Source organism: Arachis stenosperma, chromosome 5 (assembly GCF_014773155.1).
Source record: "Arachis stenosperma cultivar V10309 chromosome 5, arast.V10309.gnm1.PFL2, whole genome shotgun sequence".
Taxonomy (NCBI): Eukaryota; Viridiplantae; Streptophyta; class Magnoliopsida; order Fabales; family Fabaceae; genus Arachis; species Arachis stenosperma.
In genome coordinates, this window is record NC_080381.1 from 23,567,588 (window position 1) to 23,585,365 (window position 17,778).

General features: G+C 37.6%; 1 protein-coding gene across 5 annotated transcripts; it reads right to left on the minus strand.

Annotated features, from left to right (window-relative positions):
- Positions 1 to 161: 161 nt before the first annotated feature.
- Positions 162 to 5,777, minus strand: LOC130980232 (inositol-tetrakisphosphate 1-kinase 4-like). Of its 5 annotated transcripts, XM_057903895.1 has the most exons (11): positions 5,307 to 5,421; positions 4,093 to 4,174; positions 3,893 to 3,925; positions 3,619 to 3,686; positions 2,932 to 3,052; positions 2,263 to 2,355; positions 1,856 to 1,975; positions 1,552 to 1,728; positions 1,097 to 1,152; positions 925 to 1,009; positions 164 to 826 (listed from the first exon to the last, which is right to left on the minus strand). In XM_057903895.1, the coding sequence occupies exons 4-11, from the start codon at positions 3,658 to 3,660 to the stop codon at positions 735 to 737; spliced, it is 786 nt and encodes a 261-aa protein (XP_057759878.1). In that variant the 5' UTR covers positions 3,661 to 3,686; positions 3,893 to 3,925; positions 4,093 to 4,174; positions 5,307 to 5,421; the 3' UTR covers positions 164 to 734. The 5 variants fall into 5 exon arrangements, with proteins under 5 accessions (XP_057759877.1, XP_057759876.1, XP_057759878.1 ...); XM_057903893.1 differs by lacking the exon at positions 3,619 to 3,686 and having other exon boundaries at positions 163 to 826; positions 5,307 to 5,777; XM_057903897.1 differs by lacking the exon at positions 5,307 to 5,421 and having other exon boundaries at positions 3,619 to 3,786; positions 4,093 to 4,167.
- Positions 5,778 to 17,778: the final 12,001 nt, after the last annotated feature.

Sequence of the window (17,778 nt, forward strand, 5' to 3'; positions counted from 1 at the left end):
GTTACGGTATGATTGTAAATAAGATGAACCAAAGACTACATTAACGTGAAATATAGAACTTTCTACAGAGGATTAGGAAGCTTAGCTCTGCTAGCCCAGATCTGTTTTCTTTGTTTTGAAAATTAAATATATGGTTTGTTTGTCATAGCATGCAACTGCACACATGCGAAATAGGGTTTGCGATCGTACTTCTGCAACTACGGTGTATGAATGCATTTGTTTCTTGGAGCACAGTACTTGCATTTATGTTAATATGTTATATAGTAGGACAGTTCTGCTGCGTCCAAATTTGTTCTTTTCCTTGCGCTTTAATGTAAATTTAGGTGAATACTTGAGTTGATGCGGTGGAATATATTGTGATGGGTTGATAAAGATGAGATTATATTCGCAAGCTGTAGTCATCACACGCAATCAACAGTTACTGGAGCATATCGATCATTCATGTTCCAAAAATTTAAATATCAACGGGAATAGGTTTGAAAGGCAAATAACATGAATCAAACAAATTACGAACCCGAATAACACTAATCACAATGCTATATACGAGAGAAAGCTTATTGGTTTAGCCTCGAGAGAGAGAGAGAGCGAGAGATATTAGCGGGGCAAGATTATGATACCCCTATTCGAACATTTTTCACGAGGATTAAGTGTTAATGTATGTATATAGGATTGATTGTTCGTAAATAAACACGTTAAAAGCAGAACGCAATTGGCAAGGATAGAACAGTCATTCCTCAGGTGTCAGGTTTCTTCTTAAACTTGTTCTGGACTAAGCTTAGTAGGAAGTCTGTAAATACGTGCTCATAGTCTGGCATTTTTCCATAACCTGCACACACAGCATATGCAACCATGGTCAGAGGTACGATAAATACATGTTCATCATCATCATCATCATCATCATCATCATGTGCTTTTGATACTTGCCAGGAAAGTAATTGATATCAATGACATAAAACACATTCTTCGTCCCATATTCCCGTATCATATCTATGTTGAACAAGTGGAGTCCCTAGAACCGAAAATGCAGTTCTGTTTTAGTACATTGTCACCGAATGAAAAGTATGAACATAACAAAATAGATAGTTACAGATAATACCAAACGTCGTCGAAGCTCCCCTGCAAGCCTCTCTAATAAAGATCTTGGTGGATGCTCTGCAAGAAGTTGTAACAGTAAGTTCAGAGACGCTTTAGTTTCAACAACACAGTTGGAAGCAGATACTTCTCAATCATACAGTACTCATTTATAAGGCTTTAAAAGAATGGCCGTTCATATCAATAGACTCATAAAACACGAGTTCATAATGAAATAAATTTTTGACTTTAGCATACATGGATGGATATAACACCATTCATTTCCCTCCTACCCAACAACTTAAGCTATTAGAAGAATTGATTCTATCAATCACAAATAGGTTTAGTGTTTGATCCGTTTTCCCCATTTTATGAAAATGCAAATTCAAAATAAATAAATAATGATAGCATTCAAGTATAAAAGAGGCTTTTGTGTGAGAGTGTATATAAATGTTTTAAAGACTACTTTACAAGTCTCACCAGCAATAGTAGGATCAAGATCAGCTTCATCAGCAGACGCGGCTGCACATGAAACTCTTGGAAATCGGAATAAACCATCCACTTTAGATAGCTCATGTTCACTGATATTAGGCAGAGAAAAACGCCTCACAACCTTAATGGTTTCCCCAACAATATAAATCTTGAAGAGAAGTCCACCTGCGATGTTACAAGTTACAACCCAACCCCAAACAAAGAAAAAAGGGGGGGGGGGGGGGGGGGGATGGAAATTAGAGAACTGAAGATCAAGCAGAAAAGGTTATGGTGTTCAGATCAATTCACAAACCATGATTGACAAACTCTTGCAGAACAAGTGGAGGTTCAAGCTCTGAAAGAGAGAATTCATCATATGCAAGAAACAGTTCATGTGACTTTGCAGTCCCATCCACAACTAGTGGTTTAGCAACTGAAATGAAGACAATATTACATGAATAATACAGTAAATATTTAAGATACACCACAGTAAATTCTGTACTACAAGAGATATTATACTATATGAGAATTATATGGGAGCATAACAGCAATAAAAAAATGTCTATGTATAGATTCTGTTTACCCTGGTTGATTGGCTTGTTTCTGAAATGCTACATATATCTCAGTTAATAAAACATCACGTTCTAAATAATCATCCAATCGATATACACCCTAATCAAAAGAAAGTACAGACCTCAATGAGAAAATAAAGATAAGTACCTAATGGTAACTTCATCCCAGCCTTAGTGATTTCATAAGGGATAGTAGATGGATTTTTTGTTACAAACAATTGCCGGGGAACTCCAACCTTGCCTAAAGTCAAAAGTTAAGGAGTAGTTCAACCACTAATCCAATTTACCATAATAGAAACAGTTTCACTCTAAAACATTGCAAGAAAATAACTTCTTGTTATATTAGCTAAAATGACTTAATAGTTAATACTAATTATTAGCATGGAGGTATGAATAGACAATAACAATCCCGAAACTATAAGATCAAGGGTTCAATTGATCTTGTTTAAAATATCTTTTGAAAAATTAAACCTATTTTACATTTGGATCTTTTAAAAAACCTAAATTAATTTATATTTGGATGTAAAATATTAAGATCTTTTATCCTTGAATATATTTTTTATATTACAAAAGATCATTTTTTTAGAAGATGGAAACAATAGCTAATCAAATAAGACATTGTTTTATTTTACTAATGAGTCTAGTTTTACTAAGACTATATCCAAATCATAGTAAAAAAAATAAATAAATAAAAAATATCTTCTTTTTTATTAGAAGAAAATTGATTGAAATAATGACAGCCAAACAAGCAAGCACCAAGTGCTTGTGTAATCATGTATCACAGTAACGGCAAGGTAAATTTTTGTAAACAAGTTACCATAGCAATCAGATAAGTTTAGATCTGCCACATCTTGTAGCATGGATTGCCGGTTGTGTAAATGTTGAATTGCATCAGGAGGATCAAGGATGGTTACTTCAGGATGTTTTTCACTGTATTCCTTTAAAAATAAAACAAGAAGAAAGGTAAGTCTCATCATAATGCAAATTTCACACAATAATCAGAAAGTATGACATAATCACCAATCTATACTTCCACTCAGCCATGAACATAACCAAAGGTTTAACACACTAAGACAAAGACATTCTATGGTCTCAACTCTCAATAATGAAAGAACTGGCAAAGATTCCAGGGAACCAAGTTATGATCAATGTAGGACATGCGAGAAAAGGATGGCCAAAATGAAAAACCTAATCAAACAGCCAAATTCACATTTCGTCCCTTTAAAGGAAATAGTATTCTCATTTTAATACAGCTAGTCAATACAATTAATATACAAGCACAGAATTGACAATTAATAAACGCCCAGCCTTCTGATTGTTGAATAGAGGAAGCATATAAAGTTTTATCAGAAAAAATTTATTTCTTTCATAGTGAGATTAGGAATGTATTCAATCTATGGAACACATAATACTCGTCTAGGGAAATAAGAATTCTTTATGTTGGGAACAAATCCATCAATGCCTAATCAAGTTATTTAGATTAATCATAAGAGTAAATCCTCACTTGTTCCAATACTTGAGGGACTGATTTCAACTCTCTGATCATGATTCATTATGAGGAGAGCAAGAACTCTGCAAGTTATGTCAGACAATAAGGAGTTTTTAGGAATGTCGAAGATTAGGTTGTCCGGCCAATCATCACCATTTCACACTTTAACAGCATTATCAGATGCTAATGATTTCATGCAATGCCACAAATGGATATATTCAACGACCATAACAACACAAGATTGCTAGTACAATGTGAAACTGGGTAGAAGTATGTGGAGTTCACAAACCTCAATAACCTCACGCCACTCTTTTCCTGACAACTGTAAAGCATGAATAGTGGTCAGATTATGATACACAGAAAACAAAACAATAACAATTATTAACATAGTGAAAATGATGTTTGACAGGCAAAGATGTGGCAAAAGCAAAAACTATAAATCCAGGCTTGAAAAAAAAAATGAAAGAGAATATGAAAACTTTCACAAACCTTATGCAAGACAACATCAAAAGGACCTTGTTCTAACAGTGGCTTGTTTAGATCAATGGCAACAAAGAATATCCCCTTATTCCTTCATTAAATATAGCAGCATTCAAGGATTAGTATTGAGGGTGACAAAATTAGCAATACATTCTTCTCAGATAGCATATATTCAATATAAATTTCTTGAGTAGCGATTTATAGAAAAATTATAATTCACGATATATTAAATTTTAAATAATAATAAAACAAATTAAAAACACACAAAAAAGAAACAGCTGCACTGTTTGCTACAGTAATTATCACTGCAGTTGGCAGCAATCCTGTGAGAATTGGAGTCAGAATAAAAAATAATGGACAATTATGTAAAGAGAAACTGAAGTCAGTAATTTTTTAGTATTTTTTATTATTTAACTAGTATAAATACTAAATTATTTTTAACAAATAAATTTTATGAATTTATGTGTAGAAACTCTAAAAAATATGAGTGCAAACTATATTGATTCATGTATGTAAATTCTGGTAAATATAAATATAAATTATATGTTTTTTATGTGCAAAATTCTTGTAAATATAGATACAAATTGTTACCAATAAAATATTGGCAAAAAATAAAAATATATTCGCTGTTATGTAGATTACATTATCATTAAAGATACGACGCACTAGGAACAAAGGTAAATATTTTTTTTGGTTGATCGCAAGTTAAAGACTAATTCGTCATAGAATCCATTTGAAGATGCTGACTAATGAGTTATTGCATGCATCTACAAGACCGAATTTGATCGGATGCTTAAGCAGCTGAGTAAACTAACCAGGGACCAAGTTGGTTAAATATTTAAATACAGACGAAAGAACAAGGTTCTACTAATAACTATTTGACCTTGAATTCTCATCGTTGACAAATCGAAAGGAAGAGATGACGGAGCATACATGGTGGAATATTCTCATGAGCAAGACCGTAGACCTCTAACATTAAGAAGAGAAGAAGAAGAAGGAGCAAAACCAACCAATCAATCAATGTAACAAATGTTGACTGATACACGAAAGTGACAGCCAGGGTGTTTCAAAAATAGCAGAACAAAAAAAAAAAAGAAAACTAACGACGAAACCCCATTTCTCTGGAAATGATGAAATTAAACAATGCATAAGAGGCACGTGAAGATGAACGTGGAACTGTTGCAGCAGATGGCAACGCAACAATGTTGAGGAAAAGTGGGTACCTTGCAAAGCTAAGAAACTTTGGCTGCAGAAAACTCTTCTTCTTCTTGGACGTCAAGGCGTACCCGACCACAACTTTCTGCGACGAACCTACTTCGTTCTCTGCTTCCTCCTCCCCTTCTCCTTCTCCGTCTCGGTGAGAGATTTCTCCGTTCAACCTCATGTCTGCAATCCCCAACAAAACCCTAATTAAAAATCGGTTCTTTTTGTCCTCGTTATGATCTCGCTTCTATTTGCCTTCGGAATGAATCCCCGATCCACGCGGAAATGAAATTTGCAACATCATAAGAGCAGAGAGATTCTTGTGTTTTGGTCTCTAAAAAAATGCTTTTATCTTGTTTCGATGTAATATTCTTGAGCCGAGAGTGAATCAAGTGTCAGAGAGAGAGAGAAAGAGAGTTGTGTGCAGATTTTGTGGGAGGAATATTCAGGTTGCAGAGTGTCTCCGTGCGCGAGTGCGAGAGATGCGATTTTGTGTATGGCCAAGACAGTGAGTCAGTGAGTGACATGCATATATATATATATATATATATATATATATATATATATATATATATATTAAAATTAATAATCAAAATCAATTGATTACTATAAAATATATATATTAAAATAAAAATATATATTAAAAATAAATTAAATAACATATATTTATAATAATTAATTATAGTATATATTTATCACATTAAAATATATGTTCATACCCTTACCCAACACAATGACCCAAGTTCAAATACACCAAAAAGTCCAATCTAAAGATTGGCCTTCGTGGCCCACCGACCTTGTTAGAAGAGGTCGGATTCAACACAGACTCTACCTAAAGAAGTCGGGTTCGAAGGATAGCTGACAGATAACATTTATTCAAATAAGTAACTGCCTCTAAAATCTTTCAACCCACTTCTAGGAGTTATATCACAACTACCCTAAGATAAAGAGACAGTTATCCACCTTGAAAGGTAGAACTACTCCAACGGTGGTTATTGAATCACCACTATAAATACATTGATAACCCTCAAGTATCTCTAAGTTTCAATACATTCTAAACCTGCTTAACCCCTTGCTGACTAAGGTATCGGAGTGTCTTTGCAAGTACCACCCCCTCATTCTTTCATACACACAACTCGGACGGCGGCTCCCGGACGCGAACCAAGTCGGAGACCACCCTCCAGCAACACTTGGGCCAATTTTACAAGCCCAATCCACCTATCTCAGGTTACCTACATAACATTGGCGCCGTTGCCAGGGACCTGAGAGATCAACCCATGATGGCAAACGATCTGAACGAGGATGGAGATACAGCGTCTGATTCTAAGCAAGAGAACCAAGACACTAGCAACAATGACTGAGTGGTCACTCACCAAGGAGCGACTAATCAGCACAGAGAAGGCACCTCAGGGGTAAAGGATCCAAATGGAAACTCCTCCGAAGTGCATGAACCCGAAAAAGAGGGACAACCCCATGCAGTTGAACTAATGGGATTGTTCCGCAGCCATCAGGGACGGTTGGAACAGCTAGAACAAGAACTGGAGCGACAGCGAGAAACGGAGAGAAACTTGAAAAGGGAGGTCGAGCGACGAAAAGAGCTTGAAGAAAAGCTCTTGAGGCTAGAATCCACTCTCTGAGGTCGAAACTCTCGCAGTGACCGAGAAGACTCTTCCTTGGGAGGGGAAGATCCGTTCAACGAGGACATAATGAAGGAAAAAGTCTCCAGAAACTTTAAAAGCCTCGATATGGACCTCTACGATGGGACTACCGATCCAAAGCATTACTTGAGCAATTTTAAAAGTCGGATGTACCTAGCCAACACCTCTGATGCTACTCGCTGCAAAGCCTTTCCAACAACTTTTACAAAAGCAGCGATAAAGTGGTTCAATAGCCTCCCCCCAAGGTCGGTCACCAGTTTCGACGATCTATCGCGTAAGTTCCTTATGCGATTTTCAATCCAAAAAGACAAAGTGAAGCACGCGCCGAGTCTCCTGGGAGTAAAACAGGAGGTCGGAGAACCTTTGAGGGACTACATGGAAAGATTCAACAAAGTGTGCCTAGAAATTCAAGATCTGCCTACAGAGGCAGTGATCATGGGCCTAGTAAATGGACTGCGAGAGGGCCCATTCTCCCAGTCCATCCCGAAAGGACATCCGACTTCTTTGAGTGATGTACAAGAAAGAGTTGAAAAGTATATCAATATGGAAGAAAATGCCAGGCTACGAGAGCCAAGCTGGCGACCTGGGCACTCCCACTCATCAAAGGAGAAGGAGAGAAAGCCCAAGAAGAAAGAAGAAGTCGGGCCTGAAAGGCCCAGGAGATATCACTCCTATACTCCTCTACGAGTTTTTCTAGTGGACGTTTACAGGAAAATTTGCCACACCGAGAGGCTACCACCCCCTAGACCCATCAAGAACAAGAAATGGGGGAGTCATAGCGAGTACTGCGAGTACCATAAACTATATGGGCACTCAACAAATGATTGTTACGACTTGAAAAATGTGATAGAAAAGCTGACAAGGGAAGGTCGGCTTGACAGATATCTCATGGAAGGGTCGGACCATCATGGCAAGAGGAAGCGAGATGAGGAAGATCGAAGAGACCCACCACCACAGATCCCGGAAAGACACATACACATGATCTCAGGGGGGTTTACCGGAGGTGGTCTCACAAAGTCATCTCACAAGAGGCACCTGAAAGAAGTCTACTAGGTCAAGGGCGAAGTTCCCGACCTAGCAACCATCTCTTTCACTAAAGAAGATGGGCAAGGCATTGTTCCCGGACACGATGATCCGGTAGTGATTACTATGATCCTTGCCAACGCCCATCTACACAGAACCCTAGTGGATCAATGGAGCTCGGCCGACATCCTGTTCAAACCAGCATTTGATAAGCTGGGATTGGATGAAAAAGAATTAAGAGCTTACCCAGATACCCTATATGCGCTGGGGAATACACCAATAAAACCATTAGGATTTATACCCCTACACACAACTTTTGGAAAGGGGATGAAATCCAAAACTCTGAGTATTGACTTCATAGTCGTCAATGTGAGTTCGGCCTATAATGCTCTAATAGGCAGAACAACCCTAAATCGGCTTGGAGCAGTGGTGTCCACCCCCCACCTTTGCATGAAATTCCCAACACCAGAGGGAATCGCAACCATCAGGGGAGACCAGAAACTGGCAAGAAAGTGCTACAATGAGAGCCTAAACCTGAGAGAAAAAGGCAAGAAGGTTCACACCATTGAGCTCAGAGGAGTTCGAGCTAAAGAAGAGTTATGACCACAGCCCGAGAGAAAAACTGAAGAGGTACAGATCGGGAAGTAGGAAGGAAAGGACTAACATAGGAGTCAACCTGAAAGAAGATTTGAAGCAGAATCTTATAAGGTTCCTACAAGAGAATTCTGACCTCTTCGCCTGGAAGGCATTCGATATGCCAGGGATAAATTCCAAGCTCATGTCAAATAAGCTGTCAGTGTACCCCGGATCACGACCTATTCAGCAAAGAAGACGGAAGCTCGGACCTGAATAAGCTCAAGTGGTGGAAGAACAAGTGCAAGTCCTCCTAGAGGCCGACTTTGTCAGAGAGGTTAAATATCTGGATTGGTTGGCAAATATGGTGCTAGTTAAGAAATAGAATGCCAAGTGGAGGATGTGCATCGACTACACCGACCTGAACAAAGCGTGTCCAAAGGACCCATATCCACTTCCAAATATTGATACCTTAGTAGACTCCAACTCGGGGTATCAATACTTGTCGTTCATGGACGCATACTCGGGATATAACCAAATCCTGATGTACAAGCTGGATCAAGAAAAACATCCTTCAATACGCCTAGAGCAAATTATTGCTATGTGGTTATGCTTTTTGGACTAAAAAATACAGGAGCCACATATCAAAGGCTGATGAATAAGGTGTTTGCACCTCACCTTGGGAATCTAATGGAAGTATACATAGACAACATGTAAGTAAAAACCAAGGATGAGGCCGACCTACTGACTAACCTTTCGCAAGTCTTCAACACCATTAGGATGCACGAGATGAGGTTGAATCCCGCAAAGTGCACCTTCGCGGTGGAAGCTGGAAAATTTTTGGGATTTATTCTAACACAAAGGGGGATTGAAGCCAACCCTGACAAGTGTAAAGCAGTCCTAGAAAAGAAAAGCCCAACTTGCTTAAGGGAGGTCCAACAGCTAAATGGCCGACTTACAGCTCTCTATAGGTTCTTGGCGGGATCAGCATTAAGATCCTTGCCACTTTTCTCCTTACTAAGAAAAGGATGCTAGTTCAAATGGACTCCAGAATGCGAAGAAGCATTCCAGAATTTCAAAAGGTTTTTAAGCCAATCTCCGATTCTGACCCGACCTAAAGTTGGAGAAGAACTCGTCCTGTATTTGTCCGTAGCTAACAAAGCTGTAGCATCAGCTTTAATACAGGAAGATGAGGTTGGGCAGCATCTTGTGTACTTCACCAGTAAAGTCTTACAGAGCCCCGAATTAAGGTATCAAAAACTCCAGAAGATTGCGTATGCCTTAATAATGGCCTCTCGAAGGCTACAACCTTATTTTCAAGCCTATACGATAAAAGTCCGAACGAACCAGCCCATGAAGCAAATACTTCAAAAAATAGACATTGCGGGCAGAATGGTTCAATGGGCCAGAGAGCTGTCTGAGTTCGACCTCAGGTATGAAACTCGGACGGCAATTAAAGCTCAAGGCCTCACCGACTTCATAGCAGAATATGCAGGAGATCAAGAGGAAGCCGCCACGACATGGGAGATATACGTGGACGGATCTTCCAACAAAGTTGGAAGCGGTGTAGACATAATATTGGTCAACCAAGAGGGAACTCAAATAGAAGTTTTCCTCAAATTTGAATTCCCAGCTTCTAACAATCAGGTAGAATATGAAGCCTTGATTGCCAGGCTAAAGCTGGTAGAGGAAGTCGGCACAACCAAAGTAGTCGTCTTCAGCGACTCTCAGGTGGTGACCTCCCAAATCAATGGAGAGTACCAGGCTAAAGATCCTAACATGAAGAGGTACTTAGACAAAATCTTGGAGTATCTTAGGTGGTTTGCGGAGACCGAGGCCAAACACATAACTCAGGATCTCAATAGCAGAGCAGATGCCCTCTCCAAGCTAGCAAGTACCAAGCCAGGAGGGAATAATAGAAGCCTGATCCAAGAAACTCTCCAAGAATAGATGTCCTTAAGGTATCCGGATTGGACCTCAGATGGATGAACCCACTAATCGAATACATGAAATTCAACATCCTACCCGAAGAGGAAAAAGAGGCCAAGAAAATCTGGAGGAAAGCACAGAGCTACACCTTGGTGTAAAATATCCTCTACAAAAGAGGAATATCCACACTATTATTGAAGTGCGTCCTGACCTCAAGGACGATGGAGATCTTAGAAGAAGTGCACAATGGAATCTGCAGGAATCATCTTGGAGCAAGGTCTTTGGCTAGGAAAGTCATACGAGCCGGGTTCTACTGGTCGACCATGCAGAAAGATGCCACCGAGTTCGTAAAGAAGTGTCAGTCATGCCAAAGGCATGCAAACTTCCACGTCGCTCCCCCCGAGGAGCTTATTAGCATAACTTCTCCATGGTATTTTGCAAAATAGGGATTAAACATATTAGGACCCTTCCGCCAGCCGCTTGGACAAGTGAAATATCTAATAGCGGGAGTAGACTACTTCATGAAGTGGATCAAAGCAGAACCATTAGCCACCATCACAGCCCAGAGAAGTCGGAAGTGCCTATACAAAAATATTATCACAAGGTATGGACTCCCCCACTCCATCACTATTGATAATGAAACTCAGTTCACTGACTCTACCTTCAGAAACCTGGTAGCCAGTATGAAGATCAAGCATCAGTTCACCTCGGTAGAGCACCCACAAGCAAATGGGCAAACTGAGGCAGCTAACAAGTTTATACTTGTTGGGTTGAAGAAAAGGTTGCAAGATGCAAATGGAGTCTGGGCTGAAGAACTCCCTCAAGTACTATGGGCATATCGGACCACACCTCAGTCTGCCACAAGAGAAACACCCTTCCAACTTGCTTATGGCATAGAAGCCATGATACCAGTCAAAATCAGTGAGCAAAGTCCAAGGGTGAGATTCTACGACGAGGTTAGCAACATTCAGCCACAGAAAGAGGAACTCGAGCTACTCCCTGAAGTCCGAGAACAAGCCCAGATAAGGGAAGCAGTGTTGAAGCAAAGGATGACAAACAGATACAATAAAAAAGTCATTCAAAGAAGCTTCATCCCCGACGACTTGGTTTTGATCAGAAATGACATCGGCATCAACAAGTCAGGGGAAGGAAAGCTCGCTGCTAATTGGAAATGGCCATACAATATAAGCGAAGTCTTAAGAAAGGAATACTACAGGGTAACCGACTTGAGCGGTACCGAGCTACCTAGGTCGTGGCATGCTTGTAACATGAAAAGGTACTACAGTTAAAAGCGAACTCCATTCCCTGATGTACTCTTTTTCCCGACTTCACGGTTTTTTTCCAAAAAGGGTTTTCCTGAAGGGAGTTTTAACGAGGCATCAAAGTAGAGACTAGGGGAAAATAAGTCTTTAAAATTCTCCTAGTAACAAAAGGTACCTTCATCAATAAATAAAGATCTTTTCATTTCATCTCTTTATAAATTCCATTATTGTTATCATCGTTCTACAAAACGCACCGACTTAAGCTCGAAAAAACGTTAAAATCCCATGGCCGACCTAAGTGGTCGGCAGGATAAAACGACGAGGTACAAGTCAACGTAAAGAGATTATAAAGACGATCATGACAGCTCGGTAATAAAACGACCTATTAGTCGGGAAACCCGAGAAGAATTGAAATGCATAGCAAAAATAACCTAAGTCGTGAGAACAATTCAATAAGAAAAAATTGAATATGAGGGAGTACAAAAGAGATAAGAAAAATCGTTCTAAAAGGCTGTTGTCGAAAAAATCATACAAATAACTCAGACAAAAACAACCTGATTGTCACAGAATCAAAAGGATTTTTATAAGAACCTAGCAAAAGAATCGCAACAAAGCATGCAGACGTAAAGTATACCCAAAAAATCCTTATCCAAAAAAGGGCAAATTAAAATAAAACAATTTTTTTAATGGCCAGAAGGCCAGTAGGAGCAACCATCGCAGACACAAGAAGTAAAAATTGTTCAAAGAAGGGCCCACAAGCCGTGCCCTAACATAGCTAAATCACTGAAAAGGTAGAGGGGAATCACCAATAGGAAGGGAGCTCAGATCTGCATCAGGAGTGGTCGGAGCGGTCTCTTCAGCAATAGAAGTCGGAACCTCTGAAGAACTCGGCAGGGGTCCTTTCGGTTGCTCCTCACGGGGAGGAGAATCAATAAGCCTTTGCCCTCGAGTCTTCAGCTCGGAATCCGTCTTGGGACGAGGAGGGGAGACAATAGCTCCATCAATTACAATCTTATCAGGATGAAGGGGAGAAAGGTCCAAGTCGGGGGTAATCACTCCGACCTGTTCCTCGAATATCCTCCACGCCTCCTCCGAGCTCTCCGCTACAGAATCCTCCAAGTCCTGATAGGCCTCCCGATTCAACTCTAATTGCTTCTGATGGTCAATATTTTCAGAAAAAAGCTTAACATAGTTTTGCTCTGCTTTCTCCTTGAGGCCCTCCGCCAGAGCACAAAGAGCCATCAGCTTCTTCTTCCTCTCCTGAAGTCAAGCCCGCTCCTTCCTTAACCCGGCAACCTCCTTCTGAAGCCTCTTTTCTTTCTCTTGATAAAGGACAATTCTTCCCTCCAGCTCCTCCACAACACTTTGGGAAGAACCCAAAGAACTAAGAGGGGTTTTGTCTAAAATATCAAGAAGAGCAATATAGACTCCAACAGTCCGAACACTCCCCCGAACCATAATCTGAAGATGGTTTCGAAGGGAAGCATCATCCATACTAATTTGAGTATGGAGGAAGATGTGATTCCGAACGAATTTAGGACCATCAAAATTGGCCTCCCCAAAAGGAGAAGAGCCAGACTTCAAGGTCTTGCGCTTCTTCTTCTCGGGCTCGGAGGGAGGTCAGACTGGAGGGATATGAGGAGGAAGAGAAGAAATAGAGGCAGAGGTTACCATAATGGGATGAGAAGAGGTCCCCAGATCACGAGGACGAGGAGAAGGAGGAGGAAGAACACCAGCAGCTCTCGCAGCATCAGCCTAGGCCCGGGCCCTTCTCTTGGCATCCTGAACTTTCTGGTAGGAAGTGCTGGATCCACTCTTCACCATCTCTAAAAAGAGAAAACAAGCAATTAATCTACAAGTCGAAAAAGTATCATAAATCGGGAGAAATTCTACAAAAAGAAAAAGCTACCTAGTTGGGTCTGCACAAAACTCGAAGAGCCCAAGAGAAATTTCTTTGGTGTCCAAATTGGGGGCCCCCCAAGCATCTCGAAAAAATCCCACCACAGCCTCCTCTACCTCATCCAAATCATCCAGGTCATATTTCTCTACAGGAGAGGCCTCTAACCAATAGAGAGAAAATCGGGAGTTGGAGTTTTCATCAAGAAAAAAGGAATTGTGACCCTCTACAGCTTGAACTTTGAAGTAGAAATTTTTAAAGTCATGGAAAGAATCATCAAAAATAGAAAAAAATTTCAACCTTGAATAGCCCAGAAAGAGATCCATTGCTTCTTATTACTTTATCCGTTAAACGGCTTGGTCAGGTGAAAAAGATAGAAAAAGTAGTCATACATGAAGAAAAAGTGAGGGTCAGAATCAGCGACCCTCCCACAGCAAACCCGGTCTCCAGGATCCGGGGCCAACAGCTCATACTTAGGCTCATCAGCTTGTAAGCTACGAATCCTATGATGAACACGAAGTTCAGAAAGGTAGTCGGTATCCACTAAAGGCTCCTCCTCAAGAACGGTATCATCTACCCACTTCGACAGAGACTTAGGGATATGAGAAGACATCTTTCCGGTAAAAAGAAGTAGGTAAAAAAGCGATAAGACCTACAAAGAAAAATGAAAAAACATAAAAAATAGGACTTCTAAAAGACCAAAGCAGCCTCACTTCAAAACAAAATGAAGAACCGAATCACTAGACCAACGAACAGACTCGCTAAGGGACTAAACATCACCAAGAACACGCAAACGTCCTCTAAATATACAAAGCAAGCACCAACATAAATGACGGAAGAGAAGAAGAAAAGGACTAACCTTTGTTCGCAAAAGCCAAGAGTAGCAGGTACAACAGCGATAAAGTACTCCAAGAAGGAAGGTTAAAGAGTTTCTCTTTGGAAAGAACAAGGATTGTAGGCAGGAAAATTTCAGAAGATGAAAGAAAACAGAGAAAAGAGAGGGAAAAGTATTTATAACATGCCAGGGGGAATAAGGGTAAATTGACGCAATCATTAAGGAAACGCATCATTACCAATGTAACTGCTCCCACGTGTAAATACGAAAACCCTAACGGACGCGACGTTTGATTAGACACGACGGTTGAGAAATTTAAATCACGTCGGCTACAAATCCGAGTTCAAATACTCGAATCCAACTCATAAGTAAAAGATATCGGATTCGAGTAGGGGCACTGTTCATACCCTGTCCCAACACTATGGCCCAAGTCCAAATACACTAAAAATCCCAATCCAAAGATTAACCTTTGCCGCCCACCGATCTTATTAGAAGAGGTCGGATTCAACACATACTCCACCTCAAAAAAGTCGTGCTCAAAGGATAGCTGGCAGATAACACTTATTCAAATAAGTAACTGCCCCTAAAATCTCTCAACCCACTTCTAGGAGCCATATCACAACTACCCTAAGATAAAGGGACGGTTATCCACCTTGAAAGGTGGAACTACTCCAATGGTGGTTATTGGATCACCACTATAAATACACTGACACCTCCCAGGTATCTCTAAATTCCAATATATTCTAAACCTGCTTAACCCCTTGCTGACTTAGGCATCAGAGTGTCTTTGCAGGTACCATCCCCTCATTCTTTCATACACACAACTCGAATGGCAGCTCTCGGACGCGAACCATGTCGGAGACCCCCCTCCAGCAACATTTGGGCCAATTTTACAAGTCCAATCCACCTATCTCAAGTTACCTACATAACAATATGTATAATTAAGAATGATATATGTATCTTAAAAATTAATTATCAAATTAATTATTATATATTTATATATAAATATATGTATAATTAAATTTATTTTAATATATATTTTATATTTTGATATGTATAAATACTGATATTGATTAAACATAATTGTTTTACTTTCATTCAAATATATGATGGAAAAAAATTATGGATAGAATCAAAAATAGAAATAATAAATTCTTTATATATATAAAAGTAAATAATATATGCACCGTTTTTCTTGTCTTTTTATGTCCTTTGTTAAATTGGATGTTTGATTAGTTTGAGCCAAAAAGAGTAAAGTATCATTTTTATCCCCAACGTTTGAGATAAGTTTTATTTGTGTTTCTAATGTTTAAATCGTCATATTTGTATCCCTAATGTTTATAAAAGTGATTCAATGTTATCCTACTATCAATTATACTAACAAATCAGATTATATTTTTCAATTATTCTCACTTGTATCTATTCATTCTCAATTAGGTCTCACTTGAATGTGTTTGATTTTAATATTATACTCACTATTTGTGTTTAGATTCAATTATGTCCCTAGAAAAGTGAATTATGTAAATATTGTAGGAATTAGTTTCAACTTTTGATGAGCTATTTTTCGCAGTGGATCATCGATTCTATCATAGACATTTGTATTCTAACTTCAAGAAGAGATTTTTAAAACTCAAACTAAAGCGTTTATGATGTGTAATTAACGGCAGGATAACATTGAATCACTTTTACAAACGTTAGGGATACAAATAGGACGATTTAAACGTTAGGGACACAAATAGGATTTATACCAAACGTTGGAGACAAAAACGATACTTTACTCTATAATTATATTAAGTGAAAATAAAATATTAGTTATTAAATTTATAAAATAAAAAATATTATATACATATTAAAAATAAATTATTTTATATTTTATAAAAATACACATATTTTTTAATTTATTTTTTATTTTAATATATATATTTTTAAGAATGATTAATTTGATTATTAATTTTTTATATATAAATAATATAATCAATTTAAAATAATATATAAAATACATATTAAAATAAGTTACTATTATATGTATTTATACGAAGATATAATAACTAATTTAATAATAAATTTTTTTATTCACATCCTACTTTTATATAAAATAATAGGTTTCAGTAATTTTGTAAAAAGAAAGAAATCATTTGTATAGAATCCAAATATCAAATCTGACTTTCGATGTTTAAGGAATAACCCGACTTACAAATAAGAAATTGTTTTTGGTTATGGGGATATTAGTTTTATCTATGTTAACCGAGATTGGAATAGAAATTAATAATAAAACGGTTTGAAAGTAATTGAGAATAATAATATTTTTTTAAAAAAATTGTTTATTATTTAAAGATATTTTTTTTAGTTCGAGATTTGGGATAATAAGATGTAATTTGTGAAATGGATTGTTTGAAGACTTTTAATTTTATTATAAAATATCATGACTTAAAAGTGGTGCGTTGATATTCATTTGATTTTGAGAAATATAAATATAGTGACAGATACCATGACAAAAATGAAAATGAAATCTTATTTTTAACATGTAGAGCTTCCATTGGTATAAAAGGAGTTTAAAAATAGTATCCAACCAAACTGTTCTACACCTTCTTAATCCCTTACAACTTTATTTTTCTTTTTTGTTTGGTTGTTTTTTATTTTCTAGTAAAAAAAATAGTTATTAAAGGCATATTATCTTATTGAAAATCTAAAAATATTTCAGATCTTTAAATATTCTTTTTCATTTCATAATAAATATCGTGTTCTAATTTTCAATGATGCTTTTGTTAACTAGTATTTTGTATAATAGCTAGGGGTACACAAAATTCGATTCGATTTAAAATTTGACCTAGAATTAAGATATATTTTAGCAGGTTTAAATTTATTATTTTCATTCAGTGTTATTTTCATATTAGATTCAGGATATATTTCAGGTCACACTACAAAAAATTTGTTGAATATCGTCTGATTTACCAGTGAATTTACCAAAAAAATTCGTTGATAATATAATTTACTGTCGAAATAAATTTAACGATATAAACCTTGTCGGTAATTGTATAAAGGCATATTAAAACTAAATAAATAATTATATATGTCTCGTCAACATTTTATCAAAATACAAATCTTTCCACTAACATTCTCACACTTAAACAATAGAAATATAAAAAAAAAATAAAATTACAACAGAGAATTCTAACAATAACAAAACATAACTAAAATTAAGAACCAAGAACAGCAAACAATAATTGGAGAACAATGAAAAATTGCAAAAAAAATCTCAACCAAAAATCAAGAACAAATTAAAAATATAACAAAAATGAGGAACATAACAAATTA